The following is a 17,724-nucleotide window of genomic DNA, read 5'->3' on the forward strand; positions in this document are numbered from 1 at the left end:
TTACAACTCTTCCTTTCTTTTAATTTGGATAATGTCAAACGTTAATGTAGCTCCTTAGTTCGATTTCCTTTCAACAAGACTTGTAATTTGGATAATGTCAAATGTTAAGGTTTGGTGAACTCACGTCTCTTTAAGATTGTTCATGTTTGTTGTTAAAACATATGATTTCTGTTAGATAAAACAGAGAATTCAAGTCACACTTTACAGATGAACTCTATTCTTTCTCTATCCTCTCCTTGATCATTATTCTCCCTCTTTAGCTCCGCATCCGCTGCTCTCTAGGATGTTTGTTCATACATTTATTTTTGATGAAAAACGATGGAATTGCATGTTGGGGTATATGCTCTGACAGCAGCAAAGTACTGGTAGAGATTTTGCATACCAGCAGGTTATTTTCTGACAGCAACATAGGAAGGATGCTTGTTAATACGAATCTAATTGTATTAATACAATACTCAAGTTCAAAATAAATACTCCCTTCTGTTTTTTTAAATTCTTGTTTGAAATGTGTAAATAGAATCTGGTATTATATCATCAATATACTACATTTTTCCGTTTCAAATTATGTGCAAGAATTGTGAGAAATAAAAAAATTAAGGGAAATTATCAATGATAGCCCTCAACTATTGCTTATTCTCAATAGTAGCCAATTTTTTTTTGGATTCTCAATGGTAACACTCTACTTTTAAAAACCTGTAACTATAACCTTATTAATTCTAAACCGTAACTATCTGTTAACTTTAACTATTTTCAACACTTTTCTCTCTCTTAACCATTTTCTCTCTCATCCCCTTCATTCAACTTTCATGGCAGCCACCTCCAAGGCTCCACCCCCAAACCCTCCACCACAACACCCTCCACTGTCCACGATACACCCACCCCCTGTCTTCCCCCCTTCCACCGCACGCAATGGTCACCCCTTCAAGTTAACTTAACCGGCCCACAACAACAACAACAACATCAGTACATACAAAAACAACAACCAAACACCTCCACCTTTGCACCACCGGGTCACCCAACTATACACAACTAAGCAGCCTGCAGCAACCACCATTTTCCACCTCTCTTGCCTCTAACCCACAGCAGCAACCATGCAAATTGCAGCTTTCACACCAACACCACAATCACAGCCCTCGCGCCGCACCCTAATTGCTCGAAAATTCAACAAAAATGGAGGTAGATGAATTCCCAATTCCTTTCAATCACAAACATAAAAAAAATCCCCAATTAAAACCCTAGAATTCATAAATCATCTCCAATTCTTCTCGCACAAATTCGACATCGAATTCAAATAAAATTCCGGTTTATTCTCCCTCCAATCCCCGACTTTGGCCACCACATTGACGCATATGGTGCAAATTTAACGGCTACGGGCGATGGAGAAGAAGAGGAAGAACAAATTGAACCATGTAAAAAGGGGGTAGGGGAAACACCAAAATAGGATGTGTGGGGTGTCGGGTGTAGGGAGAATCTATCACCGGTGGGTGGTGGAGCCGTGGAGGGGGAGGGGGAAAGTGGTTGGGCAGTGGAGGGAGGGGGTGGCTAGGCAGTAAAGGGGAAGAGTGGCTGGGTAGTTGAGGGGAGGGGTGGTTTTATTTATTTACTTTTTTTTTTAATTAACCTTATTTAAAATAAAGTTAGATTTAACAGAAATTTAACGGAAAAACATAATTAAGGTTACGGTTATAACTTTAAAAAAGTACACTGCTATCATTGAGAATCAAAAAAAAAAGTGAATCGCTAAACGACGCCCACAAATTTATCACATCGCCCGCATTTAATGAATGAAATTACAATGTTACCCCTAGTGCCAAACCGCCAAACAACCGCCACTACTGCCCACCTCCGCCTAATAACCACCCTCACCACTGTCCACCACCACCCAACAACCACCCCCACCACAGTCCACCGCCGCCCAATAACCACCCCCCAAATGTCGCATCTCCACTGCGGATGACTAAATAATTTTTTTTTGCCGGAAAATGCTCCAACCGCCCTAAAAAAGCGATTTGACCATGGTCAAACCGCTCAGGCAATACGGTTTGACCGTGGTCAAAACGCCCAGGCTAGGCGGTTCAACCATGGTCAAACCGTATTGCCTAGGCGGTTTGACCGTGGTCAAACCGCTTACGGTTTGACCATGGTCGAACCGCCTAGCCTGGGCGTTTTGACCACGGTCGAACCGCCTAGCCTGGGCGGTTTGACCACGGTCAAACCGTTTTCCCTAGGCTGTTTGACCATGGTTGAACCGCCTAGACAGGACGGTTCGTCTACTTTTCCGGCGAAAAAAAATAAAGCGGTGGTGGTGGTGATTTAAAGTGGTGGATGTTGTTTTACGTCGGTGGCAGTGGCGGTGGTGGTGTTGGGTGGTGGTGGTGGTGATTTTAAGTGAGGAGAGAGAAAGAGGTTAAGTTAGAGATTGGGGGTAATAACGTAAATTCATTCATAATTTGCGGGCGATTTGAGTAATTTGCGGGCGTCGAATAACAACCCCCAAAAAAAAAATTGGCTACCATTGGAAATAAGCCATAGTTGAGGGCTACCATCAAGAATTTCCCTTTCAAAGACAATCATTTGCTTAATATCATCCTCAATTGGACTCTCAATGTAGCTCATAGATTGCAGTCAGTCCTCATGAAACCCAAAAAACCATGAGTCAAGTGTCCCCCTATTTACACTGGTCACCCCATTACTTGAAGCAATCTGCGTTACAGCAGCCTGGACAGAACCTTGATTGTTACAATTCGAGTTCTGGGCCATTGCTGGTGATGTTGCTGCTGTGGTTGCTAGTTTTGCTACTGCTGCTCCTCAGGTTGCTGACTTTGCCCGTGGAGAGCAGATAATGTGCTGGTTTTTCAAGGGAACTTGGTCAAACATTTTGCAACAGTAACAAAAAATTTCTACAAATCTAACCATTATGTTACTTAACGAGAGTCTCTTCATTTTTCATGGGTACAAAGGGACAAAGACGAGTAAAATTGGCTTTCAGAGTCTCTTAAAGAACTTTCTAAACCCCTTACTGAAGTATTTGGTTTACATCTATGTAAAGACATGTAATCAAATTTGATAATAAGAACATGAAGGTACAATAGGTTACTCAAATTTCATGAACACAAATTCTTCTTATATAGATTTGTTTCGGTAGTTAATCTGAAATCAGGGAGGGGGAGATAGATGCTGTACATGAATTGCCGAAAAACATATAAAGAGATGTGTACATTTCAGGGGACAGGTGATATACCCTGTTCTCCAGTATATAAATTAGCTGAACTTTGCAAGGGACCTATTTTCAAGTATCTAAGCTGGAATAAAAGAGAAAAACAACCCAAATCTACAAAAAGAAGATGAAAATACAACAAACTAAGAAAAGGAATAAAGAGTTACTGCCCCTTTCTAACCCAAAATCTGTGAAAAAAAATTCCTTCTCTAACTGACCAATTTTTAATGCTCTTCTGCAATGTTCTGTCAGACATCAGCACAGCTTGTAGGTGCATATCCTAGCCTGGATCGTTTTGTGTCGTACAACATGTGAAAATTCTGCTGCTGATAGTTTCCGATTATGGAAAAGGCTGATCTTTTTGTGCCCATCATTGCCAAACACACCACCTCCTGATCAATCCTTATGAAATAATTCTGAACAGGAAAGTTCCACTCAGCGCCGTCACTGAACTGAATTCTGAAACTAGGCATCTCAAGGTCATTATTCTCTACCCCAGATACATTATAGCAAGGACTCAGGATAGGAAAGTCTGAAACCAATGGATACTTATTGATCTTCTTCATGAACGCGGATTTAATGACATCATAAGCCGGTTCTACAAAATAGCTGAGAGTGGTTCCTGAATCAACAATAGTTCCACCACCACCATCCTCCATGAAATCCCACATTTCCTTTGGTATGTTCAACATTTCACCTCCAACTGAGACCGATTTTATCTCCACATAGTAAAAGGTATCAACTGGATTATCTTTACCATTTACTAGCTTAGTGAATTTCAATTCCGGGTGGTTCAAGAGATCCTTATCCTCCCCGAAAATCAGCTTGCTACTAACACTAGGATCACTATTTCTGTCCACCAAACAATATGAAAACGAATGTCCATATATTGATTGCAACTGAGAGGAGAATGACAGCGGCCCCTTTCCAAGTCCTAACAACCCTGCAGCTCCATGGAAGAGACCGCGGTTCCAATGTCCACAACCGAACATAACATTATCCACCTTCTTAAACTCTGAATCCCCATTTGGATATGTCAAGTTCACTGTAAAAGTCTCAAGGGCAAAATCCCCTGTGGTGTTCGAACTGTCACCATACCAATAAAAATACGGACAGCTTTGGTTTCGACCCTTACAAGGCACTGGAGGATCAGGTGCACTAACAAAATCACACCTAGGGTCTTGGCAGCTAATATTCTTAAACGACAACGAATCCTTTGGATCATAATGAGGCCCGTTCTGCTCGAAACAATCATAGCAAGGTACACATTGTATCCAATTGAGATCACTTCCTGTATCAACAATCAGCGAAAAATGCTTAGGAGGAGTACCTACAAATACATCCATAAAGTATTCTCCTGAACCAAGACTAACCCCGGATTTCAAACTACCCACAAGATGCCCTTGCAACACACTTACATCAGGCTCTTTTGCAGGCTGTTCTTCAAGTAACTGCCTATGATTCTGAAGCCTCGAATTCGCTTTCTGATTCTTATTCTCAGTAATCCTTCGTCGAAAAGTCTGGATTCTGTTCAAGTCTCTAAATGTAGACTCAATAACAGACTGCTTCCTACCCTCCTCCCCAACTGTCCTGTGTCTTAAAGGGAGTGTCACTAAATGTGGTTGTTTCTCCAATTTCTCTAGCTTTCCCTCTTCATTCTCATGACTGACAACTACCCTTTCTTCTGATTCTGCATTGCTGTGATTCTGAGAAGCAGACAGACTGCTGCTGCAGCCTGAACCCGAACCCGAACCTGAAGAGATTACAGTATTAACATTGACATTTGTATTGAAGTTGTGTTCAGGCATTTCGAGCAACGAGCCATTCGAATTAAAAGGGTTGTGATCATGAATACTAGAGCTTGATGCTAGTATCAAATATGAAATTAGTACTAAAATCGCGGTATATATTGCTTTGGAAACCATAAGGATGATGTTTTTTTCTCTGACAAGAGAGAAAACCCCCCTGCATCAACAAATTGCTGCAAGATTTAGAAACAATTCTCAATATAAAAACACAACTTCACCCAGAAAAACATAAGGAATCAATAAAAATAGCAAAAACAGAAACAAAACAGCATTAGAACTTCCATACAAATTTAAATAAATGTAACACAGTATCATAAAATTAGCAGAAATTGAACTAACCTGGGGAAAAAAGGACAGAACTTTGAGCAAAAAAAAATCCCAGAAATTAAAATCCCTTGATTTGTTTAGTGGGAAACAAGAATCAACAAAAACCCAACTCCAAAAGAATTAAAATTCCAATCAAAAAATGAAAAAAATCAAAAAATTGTTTAGATTTCAGCTCTTTGAAGCTGAAAGTTGAGGAAAGAGAAAAAGTGGGAAATGAGAAAGAAGCTATAAAAAGATTGAACTTAAATTTAAAAATATGAGTAGGAAAGATATAGGAAAGAAAGAAGTAGTAGTAAGAAAAGGAAAAAGGGTTAGTCCAAACATATGATTTCAGTATTCAATTAATAAGAATAAGGTGGGTTATTCAAACCGTTGAAATTTCCAATTTCTTGGTCAAAATGAAGAACACCACGTAGATAAAAGTAATAATAATATTATTATTTTTATAAACGCGTTTTGGAGAAATGCTACTTGTAGTATATAAATGACTATGTTCCCTGTGTTCAAAAAAAAATGACTATGTTCCCTAATTAATCTAGTGTTGTTACGATTGATGTATGTGAGATTAATCAATATCAAACTCGTATTAATCAGTCTCGAATATTAACATAGACTTACTTATCAGAGTTAGTTCATTATTCAAATGCCAATGCTAAATTAAAAGTATGACACTAATAATTTTAAAATTACCTGGTGTAATTTTCTTCATATCTGGAAATTTTATTGGGTGAATCTTCTTCGTCCTCCATTGATGATTGAAATAAGGTTTCACACTTTCACACCATATTACAGTGTTTAATGGTAAAATATTTGACTTAAAAGTTGAAAATCTAACTTTTTTTACAAGTTTTTCAGTGAGAAGAAATGATGTTATTACAGTGTTTAATGGTAAAATGTTTGACTTAAAAGTTGCATTTATGGAATTAAAAAAAAAAAAAAAAAAAAAAAAAAAAAAAAAAAAAAGAGTAGAAGACAAGTTAATTAATTGTAAAAACTAGTAGCTTTCAAATTCAAAAATTAATTGTAAAAACTAGAAAAAGTGTATTATATTTGCTCAAAGTACGCAGTTTTCCCCGCCAAACACGCAAGGGTATGAAGACCGTGGCAAGGGAGGAATTAGCCGTCAGATGGGCCCACTTTGCCCTCATTTTTTTGGCCTCCTTGAGTTTAAATGTTGGTATGTTGCTATCTACTCCCAGATAATCTCTTAATTAGGTATAATCAAAGATGATAATACATTCTTTCTTTCTTTCTTCAAAAAAAAAAAGATGATAATACATTGATAGAATGATAGTTGTTGTCAAAAGTTTTTATATTTCATACTTTTGCTTTAAAAGGTTTTCTTTCGGGAAAGGGAAAGTATAAGTATATATGCTTTAGACCAATTTATAAACATGGGCTGGATTGGTGGCGGATCTTGGACTAAAAATTGGGACTCAACATTTAATATTCCAACCTTTATTCAAAAATACCAATACTTAACCATTATGCCACTCATTTCTACATAAATATAATATGATTCTTATAACTAATAACCAAAAACTTAGAAAATTTAGGGGGCCTAGCCCTTGCCTGCCATGACCAAGATCTATCTACCCCTAAATAAAGGTGGGCATGGGCTGTGCCGGCACGGGCCCGGCACGAATTTGACACGGCACGAGCACCGGCACAGCTTCAACCCGTGGGGCGGCCCGTGCAAATGTAGTCGTTAGAGAGGAGAAAGTAGTCGTTTTCCCCAATAGCCATAAACAGCTACTTCTCCATTTTCCCACCCAAAACTCCCTATAATCGGCTACTTCTCCAGCGGCTCGTGATATTTTTGCTATCCAAGTCTCCTCCGTTGCCTCCGAAAGAGTTTTTAGTGCGTCGGGAAGGGTTTTAGACGATAGAAGAGTAAGACTAAAACCCGAAACACTTGAAATGTGTGTTTGCTTTAAGGATTGGTTGGATGCCGAAACTAGTTCCCAAGATCGTACTTATGCACAAAACGACGACAATGAAGGAACGTCGGGTTTTCTCTAGTTCTCAATCAATTCATGGCCAATGAACTTGAACAAGAAGAAGACGAAGACGAAGACGAAGAATAATAATTACATTACATACTATTGTACAATTTTGGCAAAATTGGTATAAACCACCTTTTTTGACCAACTTTTTTGAAAAAAACCACATTTTATGTTTTTTTTTTTTTACTAAACCACCTTTTAAGTACCTAAGTTTTTTATTGCACCACCCCTATTTCAAATTTTGACGAAAAATTTAACTGAGATGTCAAAGGGGCCCACAACTTGTGATTTCCCCTCCTTAAATCATTTATTTTTTCCCTTCCAAAAACATTCGACCCTTCCCTCTATATAAATGCATGACTAAATTGAGTAAAGCTCTAAAAAAACCAAACGTAATTTTGCTGCACAAATTAAATTGTAGTCTCTGTTCATTCTCAAACCCTAAACTGAGGTAATTGAAGTGGATGGTTGAGATGGAAGGGAAGGTTTTGTTGTGGTTGTTGATTTGGAAATGGATAATTGAGATGCAATCCGTTAGATTTGAAATAGGGGTGGTGCAACCAAAAACTTAGGTACCTAAAAGGTGGTTTAGTTAAAAAAAAAAAAAAAGAACATAAAAGGTGGTTTTTCCAAAAAAGTTGGACAAAAAAGGTGGTTTGTACCAATTTTACCTACAATTTTGTATTATCGAACCCCGTATTCCGTATAATAAAATGAAGTTATTCACCAATTATTGTACGATTTTTAATTATCATTACAAATTATTGTATTATCGGTTTATCGTACCGGCATATAATAAAATAAGTTATTCATCAATTTTTGTGTTATCGGCTTATCGCATTCGTAAATTTTTTTAATTATATGCATCGTTGTTTTTTGCTAAATAATACGGAGTAATATAATAATACAAAAACATAAACATAAATTAATAAAAATATTTATATAAACTCAATTTTAAAGTTGTTAAAAAAAAATAATATATACATATATATATTAAAAAAAAATTAAAATACCGGGCCGGCCCGCTACCTGACACGGCACGGCCCGCCAGGCATGTGGGTCGTGTCGTGCCGTGGGCTGGGATGTACCAAAAATTGGCACAGCACGGCACGGCCCGTCGGGAAGCAGGCACGGCCGTGAGCCAAAAACCTTCTAAAATTGAGTTAGGCTTTGACTAAAAAGCAAGGTCGTTTAAGCTTAATTGACAAACGAGTCAGAAACCTACTAAAATTGAGCCTATGAAGTGGTCTTTTGAGCTAAATCGAGCTAGAACGGGTTTTGAGCTGAACAGCCATACATTTGATGCTCAAAATTGTTTTCTTAAAAATACTACAATGTGTCATTATTGGAGGTCTAGCTATACTTGAAATTTGAATGGCTCTAATAAGCACTCTCTTGGTCTCATAATATAATAACTACATTCTTTTTTGGATGTTCCGCAATATTATGTTTGTTTTTAACAATTCTATATTTACTACCTCTGTTTTATATTATTTGTAACACGAACTGTACAACTGTATTATGAATTAGGAGTTAGGAACACTTCTTGCGTGGAATTAGGATAAATGAAGTTCATCTAAAAGCAAGTGCAAAAATGGCCTTTGTGTTTTGTCCTTGCTCATTCCAATGCTCAACCGTGAATTACCAATGCCATTTCCAATACGAGTACACAACAATGGATTCCTATTAGGATAGTATATCATTAATAAAAGTCAGTAGAATACTTGTCTGCTGTTTAGTAAAGCAATCGACTCGGAAAATGTGACCTAAAACAAATTTAATTTAATTGCATGTACGATAATGGTAACTACCGTCAAAAACAGCTTGTCTTTAGCTTACAAATTCGTCAGAGTTGATTACAATGTTAGTCCTTTTATTTTAGGAGGAACAATTTATTTCTCCTATCTAGATGTTTGGTAGGTGGGAATTAGAGATTTGTATTGATTTTGAAAAAATTTCATTTACCAAAAGTAAGGACAATATGACTTTTAATTCCAAATGGAGTAAAATCGATGAAGTACGGAGTACAGAGTACATAAGATGTTTACCTATTTTAAAGGACAAGTATCGAAACGAGCAGGAAATCAAGAATCTGAACCAACAGGTAAATCTTCAGACTACAGATATGGCAGTACAGTAGAAGTAATGAATTAACCTCAAGATAACCGTAAACCGGACTTCTTCCTAGAGCTTATATAAAATGGTGGAGCTTTAAGAATCAAAGCTTAAACATAAAATGTTGCTTTTATGCATTAGGTTCTTCAACTCAGAAATGAAACCTTCCTGTCATCAATCATATTAATTATATTATTCGAGTAATACAGGTGAGAATTAAAGTACTCAGTAGTTGCAATAATCTTGCCTGTCTTGGCAACATTAACATTATCAAGCATAGTAACATGCACATGCAATCCATTTTTATAGATAATAAGAGAGGATCATCACTGGTTCATCAGATAATGAACTTCGAAATACAGTAAATATCATTACAGGTGAGAAAAAAAGTAAGGTTGCAATATCTTGCCTGTCATGGCAACATTAACATTATCACATGCACTCCATAATCAATGATATTACGAGAGGATCTTCACCAATTCATCAGATAATGAACGTCGAAATACAGCAAATACTCCATATTACTTTCTTCGCTCTATATATACACTAAAATTTCATTCTGCTGAAAAGTTGCATATATCATTTGAATTCATGAATTGATCCAATCATATACCTTCTCTGACCCCTCCACCCCCCCCCCCCCCCACCCCTTCCCAAAACATGTGGCTACTCAAATCGAGCATATTTGTAGTGATATTCACTCGCAGGGGAATCTTTGTATTCACTGAAAGGACAACTAATGTCAAATTGTTGTCAATGAAAACAATCGTTTTCATACTTTTATAAAAGTCCTGATGGTAGGAGTTCAAAAAGAAACCACAGATTTTGGACAGCTTATTGACTGGAGTTGTGATGTAGCAGTATCCTGGCCTTCAATGTCTTCAAAGGATATTGGCGCCCCTGTAATGGGCTTCCTACAAATTGAAAATGAAGCATGTAAGAGATAATGAAACAAAGGCCCACGAGGACTAACATAGAATTTGACCTGTATAAATGATTATAAAAAAATCATAATATAAAATCACAATCATAATATGAAATCATTGCTTATTCGCAATTGCAGCACTCCTCAAGCTTCACACTTGAATAAGCTATGCAAAGGGGCTTAGCAAAAATACTGTTGCAGACTTGTAGGTGTGATATCGGACAATAGGAGAGCCACCCCAAAAGCTAGCTGAAGGGGAGGAGAGCCCATTGTCTTATATAAATCCCACATCAACCCCCCATATGACCGATGTGGGACTCAAGTCCCATACCCTGCAATGGATAGTCCTATAACAAGGTGTCCTAGCCATTCAAAGCTAGCTTCAAGTCTTCAACATATTCCAGGCCCCAATGAGTTTCATACAGTGCACCGAACTCAAAAACTCAAGTTAAAGAAAGAAGACACAAAGCTTACCTTTGGGGAGCAACAGTCTCTTCAGACAGCGCCTTTTCCAGCCTTTCCTCAAACGGAGTAGCATGCCAACAAACCTTCTGATCCTGAAAAAGATGCCAATGAATTAGCAAAGTTCCATAAGCAGACTAAAGCATACAAGCTAGCTTGAGAGTGAAGACAAAAACCTCTTTATATTTAGTTGTTGAATTTGGAATGCCATTACCATCCCATCCCTTTGGTGAAATATGAGAAGCTTCCTCTTGATCATTCCAGTGAGTAGCAACCAGCCCAATAATAGGCCTATCTCCAGGAGTTCTTCCAATTTTAGGCTTTCTATAGCTGGCAGCTCCAAGGTTATGGTGATCATCATCATACTTAGATGCTGGGGGCTTCAACCATGCAGATAAACTGACATCTCCAAGTTTCTCTTCATTGACTGAACATTTACTTGAACCCACTGCAGAAGGAGTAGCATTTCCTTCCTTTGATCCTCCTTCATGATCTGATGCATTTAGGGTAGTATCCTCTTCCTTCAACTCATCCAACTGACAAAGATTCTCAATCGGATTTAAGACTGTATAGACGTACTGGGACCGTATTCGACCGTTCCCTTTTGTTAGACTTTTCATATTTGTCGCAAACACAGTTCCTGGTGTTTGCATGTCATCACTTATTTTTACGGGAGTTGGATAAGGTGAAGATTTTAGCACACTCTGAGGTCTTAGAGCATCTAATTTCACTGAATTTTCAGCAAATGTTCCCACTCTTTGGACCTCATCAGGTGTCTCTGGTGAAGACTCCAGAACATTAGGAGAATTTTGCAAGTCAGATCTCTCCAAAGTTTCTGCTTTTTGGATTTCAACTGGAGTGTCTGGTGAAAATTCTTGCATACTGCGTGGTCTTTGTATGTCCGGATTGTCAAAGTTCTCCACAATAGTAACTCTTTTCCGGATTTCAGCCGGTGTCTCTGGCAGTGTACCACATGCTTTAAGGAACTTGGCCTGGTATCAACACATAGATAACAATAAACATCTTTAGGGAACAGACATCTGTACACCCACCCTCCCATATGAAAGATCTGACTTGACACATTGAACACAAAAGAGCATAATTGAATGAGCAACTCCTTGGCCTAAATTATCACCCCTTAAACATAAAATCATGGATAAGTCATAGTTGTCAAGAATTTCTAGATTGCCGTACTGTCAATCCTACAAGAAAATATTTCTTCTGTCAAGCACATTATAAACATAAGGATTGCATATCAGTTGACTGTTAGACCACCAACATTTTCCAGTGCAGGGAATACTAGTGGACAAAGGCTCCTCAAACCAGCTAATATTAGACTAGACAACAAACATCTCCATGAGAAATTAAAGCACATTTAATTGGACAAAAGGTATGATTCCACTAAAGAGTAAGGGATAAAGCTGTTGATATAAATGCTAGAACACTTTCAAGTTTCAACATTGACCCCATTTACCTTAACCAATAGAATGCGAGAAAAGATGCAAATTTCTCAAGCTAACCTAGTTCATTATACGTACTGATAATACCAGAATTGTTATACTGTCTGGCTTCTGATAGTTGGTTGATTCATCTACCCATATTGAATGGCTACTACCTTATTACAGAAATTAGATTGGCGCAGCGATTGAATGCAAGTGTCCAACATAGTAAAGCTAATTATTGCTCATAGATCTGGGCAACATGTCAGCACATAGATGCATATCACGAACAATTTAAGCCCATGCACAATGACGAATCATGATAAGCATCAATGTTCTCCACAGAGTTGTTCTACTTGTTTAGCTCTAAAATTTAAATCCAGATATCAAAAAAAAAAAAAAAAAAAAAAAAAAAAACAGAAGCATTTTATGATCAGACAAAGACAGATTATTGAAATGACTAATGATAATGCCATGAAACAATCTAGAATCAGAGTTATTCCAATCATCTATCATCACTACAGTAAGCTCATCCTAAATTCAATGAAAAGACCATTACAATAGTGATTCCTATACTTGTAATTTCACAATCACCCCATAATTAAAGCTCCCCTTTTTTTTCATAAATTCAAAAGCTTCCTTTCAGCTGATTAATAATAATTTCATAATCCAATTAAACATTCTACCATACACATATCTCACCAGTTACACTCATTTAGTAAAAGCGACGAAAACTTACTTCTTCCACGAGTTCTTCATGGACATCGGATCGCCCCGCCCGACGCACGAGCACTTCATTCTCCGGCGCTTTCACCGCAGTTTCTTCATTTTCTGCACCAATTTCAGATAATGCCAGTTTAGAATGAGCTAATTCTTTACAAAAATTCAAACATATAACACATCAAATGAAGCCGAAAATCAAAATCAATTCACCTTCAGCTGTAAAAAGACTCGATAGACGAATCTTTTGTCGCACCTCTTCTTGATCACCAACCTAATCAAGAACATAATCAATCAAACCATAATCAAATTACTAAACCCTAAAAACAAATTAAATTTAAAAATGAACAAATTCAAGAATCAAGAAACTTACTCTTGCATTAGAAGTTGGAGAATCATGAGGAACAAGTTGAGGGCGAGGATTCTTATGAATGTGATGATGTTGATGACGACGATGATGATGATGATTGTTGTTTCGAACTCCAAAGCAATCGAAGAAGCAAGCCATTGCTTGAACAGATCGCCAAAGAAATCCGAAAACGTCGCAGTAAGTCACTGGCATGTCATAAGATGATGGGAAATTAGGGTTTCTTATAGAAGATTAATTTGGGGGAAATGTAATGATGAAGAAGATGATGATGATTGATTAGGTTAGGTTAAGCTGATAATCGAGTGTGACTGTGAGGTGAGGAGAGAGAAAGTGAAGAAAGTGTGTCTGAGAATCTGCGATTTTGTGCAATTACACTTGAAATCCGAAATTGCTAATTTTGCGTTGCGACAGAGAGTGAGACGTTTCTGCTCACTGATTTTGAAATTTAAACTATTTAGGAGGGAAACTCTTCCTCTCCCTTCTTCATTCTCTAGAGATGGGCATGTGTCGGGTTGCGTGGATCCATGTGTTGTGTTAGTGTGTGCTGGATCATGTTTATAATGAAGGGATTATGATTAGTCAAGTGGCTAAGAAAATGGTTTGGGACTCTAACATATTGTGTTTACGTTAAGTTTTGAAAATGATGTTTGTACACAACTCATGGCCCACTGACGTGTCTCTCGTACAGTGTCGAGTTCGTGGCAAGTCAAGCCATTTTTGTGTTGTGCTTGATTGGCCTTGAGAGAACCTGACTCATGCTTAACTCCACTATTCTCTCTATTTCCTATATAATCCTTAAAACTTTAATCATATAGGAAGTATATGAGCTCAACTAAAATAACTTAATTAACTAGTTTCTTTTTTTTTTTTTTTTTTTTTTGTGTGTGTGTGTGTGTGTGTGTTGGGGGGGGGGGGGGGGGGGACTAAAAAATAAGGCTAAAAGAACAAGGTTCTATTTCCTCATCCCTACATGTTCCATTTTCTCATTCTCCCTATGTTCTTATCAAGACTTAAATAAAATCTTAATGTAATTAAGTATTATGAAAATCTCAATGTAATTAAGTATTATGGTGTAATATGAATACTAAGCCAAAGTATCTATAAGTTTAATCACTCGATATTAAGTGATATTGAGTTAACTATATTACTTAATAGGCAAAAGCTAATGAGCGCCCTCGGAGCGTTAGATAAGAGAATTAAATTGCAAATATTAGAGTAAAATTAACATTAATTTTACCGAACGACGTTTGATTTTGTCATGCATTCCTAACTTAATACCATTTCAACCAATATAATTATTTCTTATCTAACGCCCCGGACGCTCATTAGCAAGATCCCACATAAGATACTTATAGATACTTAATCACCACACACATAAAACGCCCTTGCAAGTTGTAACCCCTAACCCAAAACATCCCACCCTTAACCCCCACCTCAAAAACAATCCCTCTTCCTACCCCATCCCAAAACAACCTCCACTCCCTTCCTATCTCATCTGTGGGACCTCCCCAACCCTAGCCCAAGACCACCTTCACTGCACATCATGGTCGGCCCACACCACGTGAGCCTGTGCAGCTTCACAAGGCCCAAATATGTATGGGGCCTCAAATTATAAGAAAAGTATATACATTATCAGCTACAATATGTGGCATGCATATTCAATGTGGCTTAGTGGTTTGATGTTTTTAGTTACTCTACATGAATTTATATATGTATTTCATTATAATGATAAAATTAATAGGGCAAATTTTATACTATGTACTCCATATTTGCATAGGGCCTCCAAAAAGGGTGGGATGGCCTTGCTGTACATCCATTGCCCTTTTGCACACACTCTCTATCTTTGTCTCTCTCCTCTCCTCCATCTTTTTTGGTGCGGGGGGAAGGGAAGGGAGGTCGATGATGGGGAAAGGGAGAGGTTGTTTTGGTGGTAAAAAAAGGCAGGGGAAAGGTAAGGGGAGGTGGTGGTATAAAGAGGATGACGGGCGGGAAAGTGGCTAACATGGAGGCATATGGGGTTATTGATAGGAGTCAAAGGGGAAAATTAGATGAAAAAGTTATTTGCGTAACAGGTTATTGGTCTCCAAGACTTAATAAGAAATTACCCCTAAAGTATTCAATGTTGAGATTATTTTTTTTTTTTTTTCCTATTTATTATTCTTACAACAATTTAAAATTTGAAAATCATAACATTTGTCATTAAATGAAACTTCTTTAATTTATAAAAAAATATTTAATAAATTACATATTAGAACAAATATCTCGTGAAAAATAATTTACAAACAAATTGATTTCGAGGTTATTTTAAGTCAAGTCACAAGTTGGGTAAAGTCAACACACCAAAATTATTATCAATCAGGGTTGAGTTGACACCATATTGCAAATTGTGAATTACTAGATGAGTTAGATTGGTTGTTTGTCGGGTTAAATCAGATTCGACTTGTTAATGTACGAGTCTCTTGTGAGTCAAAGTCGGGTTTGTCATGATTGAAGTGCTTTTTAGGTTGGGTGCAAATTGGATACAAATTTTAGATTATTGAGTTTAACTAGTTTCGATCTAATATGGATCACCATTCCTAGGTAAATTTAATGCCCATAGAGAGGCTACGAAGAAATGAATACGGTTGCTATTACTCAATCTTGCTTTATTTAAGAGCGTCATATAATATATTTTACTTTCTAGTTTAAGAAACTGTTGCAACATGTAGCGAGAATTTTGACAAGATGATGCTCACTTATATCTAAAACTCCCGTATTTATTCGCATTAAATATTCAATTTGTTTTCTCTTAATTGACGAACTAGTGTGTGGTCCGGACGTTGCACTGAGTTGCTATATTTAATTAACCCTTTGTGATTATATGTATTTACTTTTTGGTGTTTCTTTTTTTCCTTTTAAAATTAGTCCTTGTGATTTGCAATTATATACATTTACTTTCATATTTATAACATGGTTGCTAATTGATTTAGATGGTTGAGTGGTGATGTGGCATAATGAGAGGTTGAGTAGGTGACGTGACGTGTGTTTTTATATTAGTATAGATTGTAGAGTATTTTTTCACACTTTTAATGCACTTGTTTAATCGTTGATTAATGTCTCCATTTTTGTTTTATAAAAAATTCCATTTCATTACTTATCGATCTGATTTTGATAAAATTTTACATGAATATAATTTCCAAAACATTTTAATCGAAAAATCACATATATGTGACTTCTACGTTATGCGAATACATCATCTAGAAATGAAGGATATATCATAATTAATAAAACTTTAAAATTGGGATAATGAAGTGGAAATTACTTCCACGTAAGTCACAAGTAGAACTCATGGATCACGTAATTCAATCCTCAAACTTCATCTCTGAATTCTTCTTTAATTTCTTCCCCTCAACATAACGGTCTACGGCAAACGTTTACGTTTACGTTGACGTTGACGTTGACGTTGAACACCAAATGTTACAGTCAACCTTCCTCTTCAAGGATCGATAGTTCTTCCACCTCACACTCACATATACAAATAATTTCATTTTCATCTTATCAAAATTATTCTTTATAACTCCAATCCAATCCAAAAACAATGGAGTAATTAATTTGACATTAGCCATTGTACTCTCTCCGTTTGATTAACATTTCATTTTGATTAGTACATTTGTCATAATTTAAGTTAATTAATATATCTTTAATTAATACGGAGTAATAATTAGAAGTTGTGTAATTCACCTTATTCCTCCTTATCTGATCTGATTTAATATACTCTAATCTAATCTAATTCTTAAATTTGATCAAACTTTGACCCTTAAGTTTAAAATAATCTACAGTATAATTTTATAAAGAAATAATATATAAAGTGAAGTTTTGTTAGTTTCGTCATAATAAATATTTTATTAATATGTAATTTTCTCGATTTTTTTCATTACGAATAAAAAATATTTAACGATAAAAAATACACATTAAACGATTATTTGATCTAAATTTATTTTTCGTGAAATAATAGTATAATACGAGTAGTAAAAATCTAATCTAATATATATAAATAACAAAACCTTTTGCATGCCCCCGATTTATAATAATTTTATTGTACATCGAACATTTTGCGAAAAGTGACCCTTTTTCTTACAAAAGTGACCCTTTTTATTCACAAAAGTGACCCTTTTTTCACAAAAGTGACCTTTAAAGTGATTCTTTTTTTTTTTTCACAAAAGTGACCTTTTTTTCCACAAAAGTGACCCTTTTTATCACAAAAGTAATTAAATTACATATGCAAATTGCAAATCAGAGTATCAAAATCTCACTAGTTTTTTTTGTTTTTTTCAAAAGTAACTCATATTCTGTTAC

The 17,724-nt window shown here is 36.4% G+C and overlaps 2 protein-coding genes across 2 annotated transcripts; both read right to left on the bottom strand.

Annotated features, from left to right (window-relative positions):
* Positions 1-3,085: 3,085 nt before the first annotated feature.
* Positions 3,086-5,625, bottom strand: LOC145587383 (aspartic proteinase nepenthesin-2-like). Its single transcript, XM_081644117.1, has 2 exons — positions 5,365-5,625; positions 3,086-5,182 (listed from the first exon to the last, which is right to left on the bottom strand). The coding sequence occupies exon 2, from the start codon at positions 5,140-5,142 to the stop codon at positions 3,466-3,468; it is 1,677 nt and encodes a 558-aa protein (XP_081500243.1). The 5' UTR covers positions 5,143-5,182; positions 5,365-5,625; the 3' UTR covers positions 3,086-3,465.
* A 4,518-nt stretch (positions 5,626-10,143) lies between these two features.
* On the bottom strand, positions 10,144-13,879 carry LOC145587384 (protein JASON-like). Its single transcript, XM_081644118.1, has 6 exons — positions 13,393-13,879; positions 13,233-13,293; positions 13,039-13,130; positions 11,037-11,852; positions 10,873-10,955; positions 10,144-10,387 (listed from the first exon to the last, which is right to left on the bottom strand). The coding sequence occupies exons 1-6, from the start codon at positions 13,579-13,581 to the stop codon at positions 10,279-10,281; spliced, it is 1,350 nt and encodes a 449-aa protein (XP_081500244.1). The 5' UTR covers positions 13,582-13,879; the 3' UTR covers positions 10,144-10,278.
* Positions 13,880-17,724: the final 3,845 nt, after the last annotated feature.

This window comes from Chenopodium album, chromosome 17 (genome assembly GCF_948465745.1).
Source record: "Chenopodium album chromosome 17, dcCheAlbu1.1, whole genome shotgun sequence".
NCBI lineage: Eukaryota > Viridiplantae > Streptophyta > Magnoliopsida > Caryophyllales > Amaranthaceae > Chenopodium > Chenopodium album.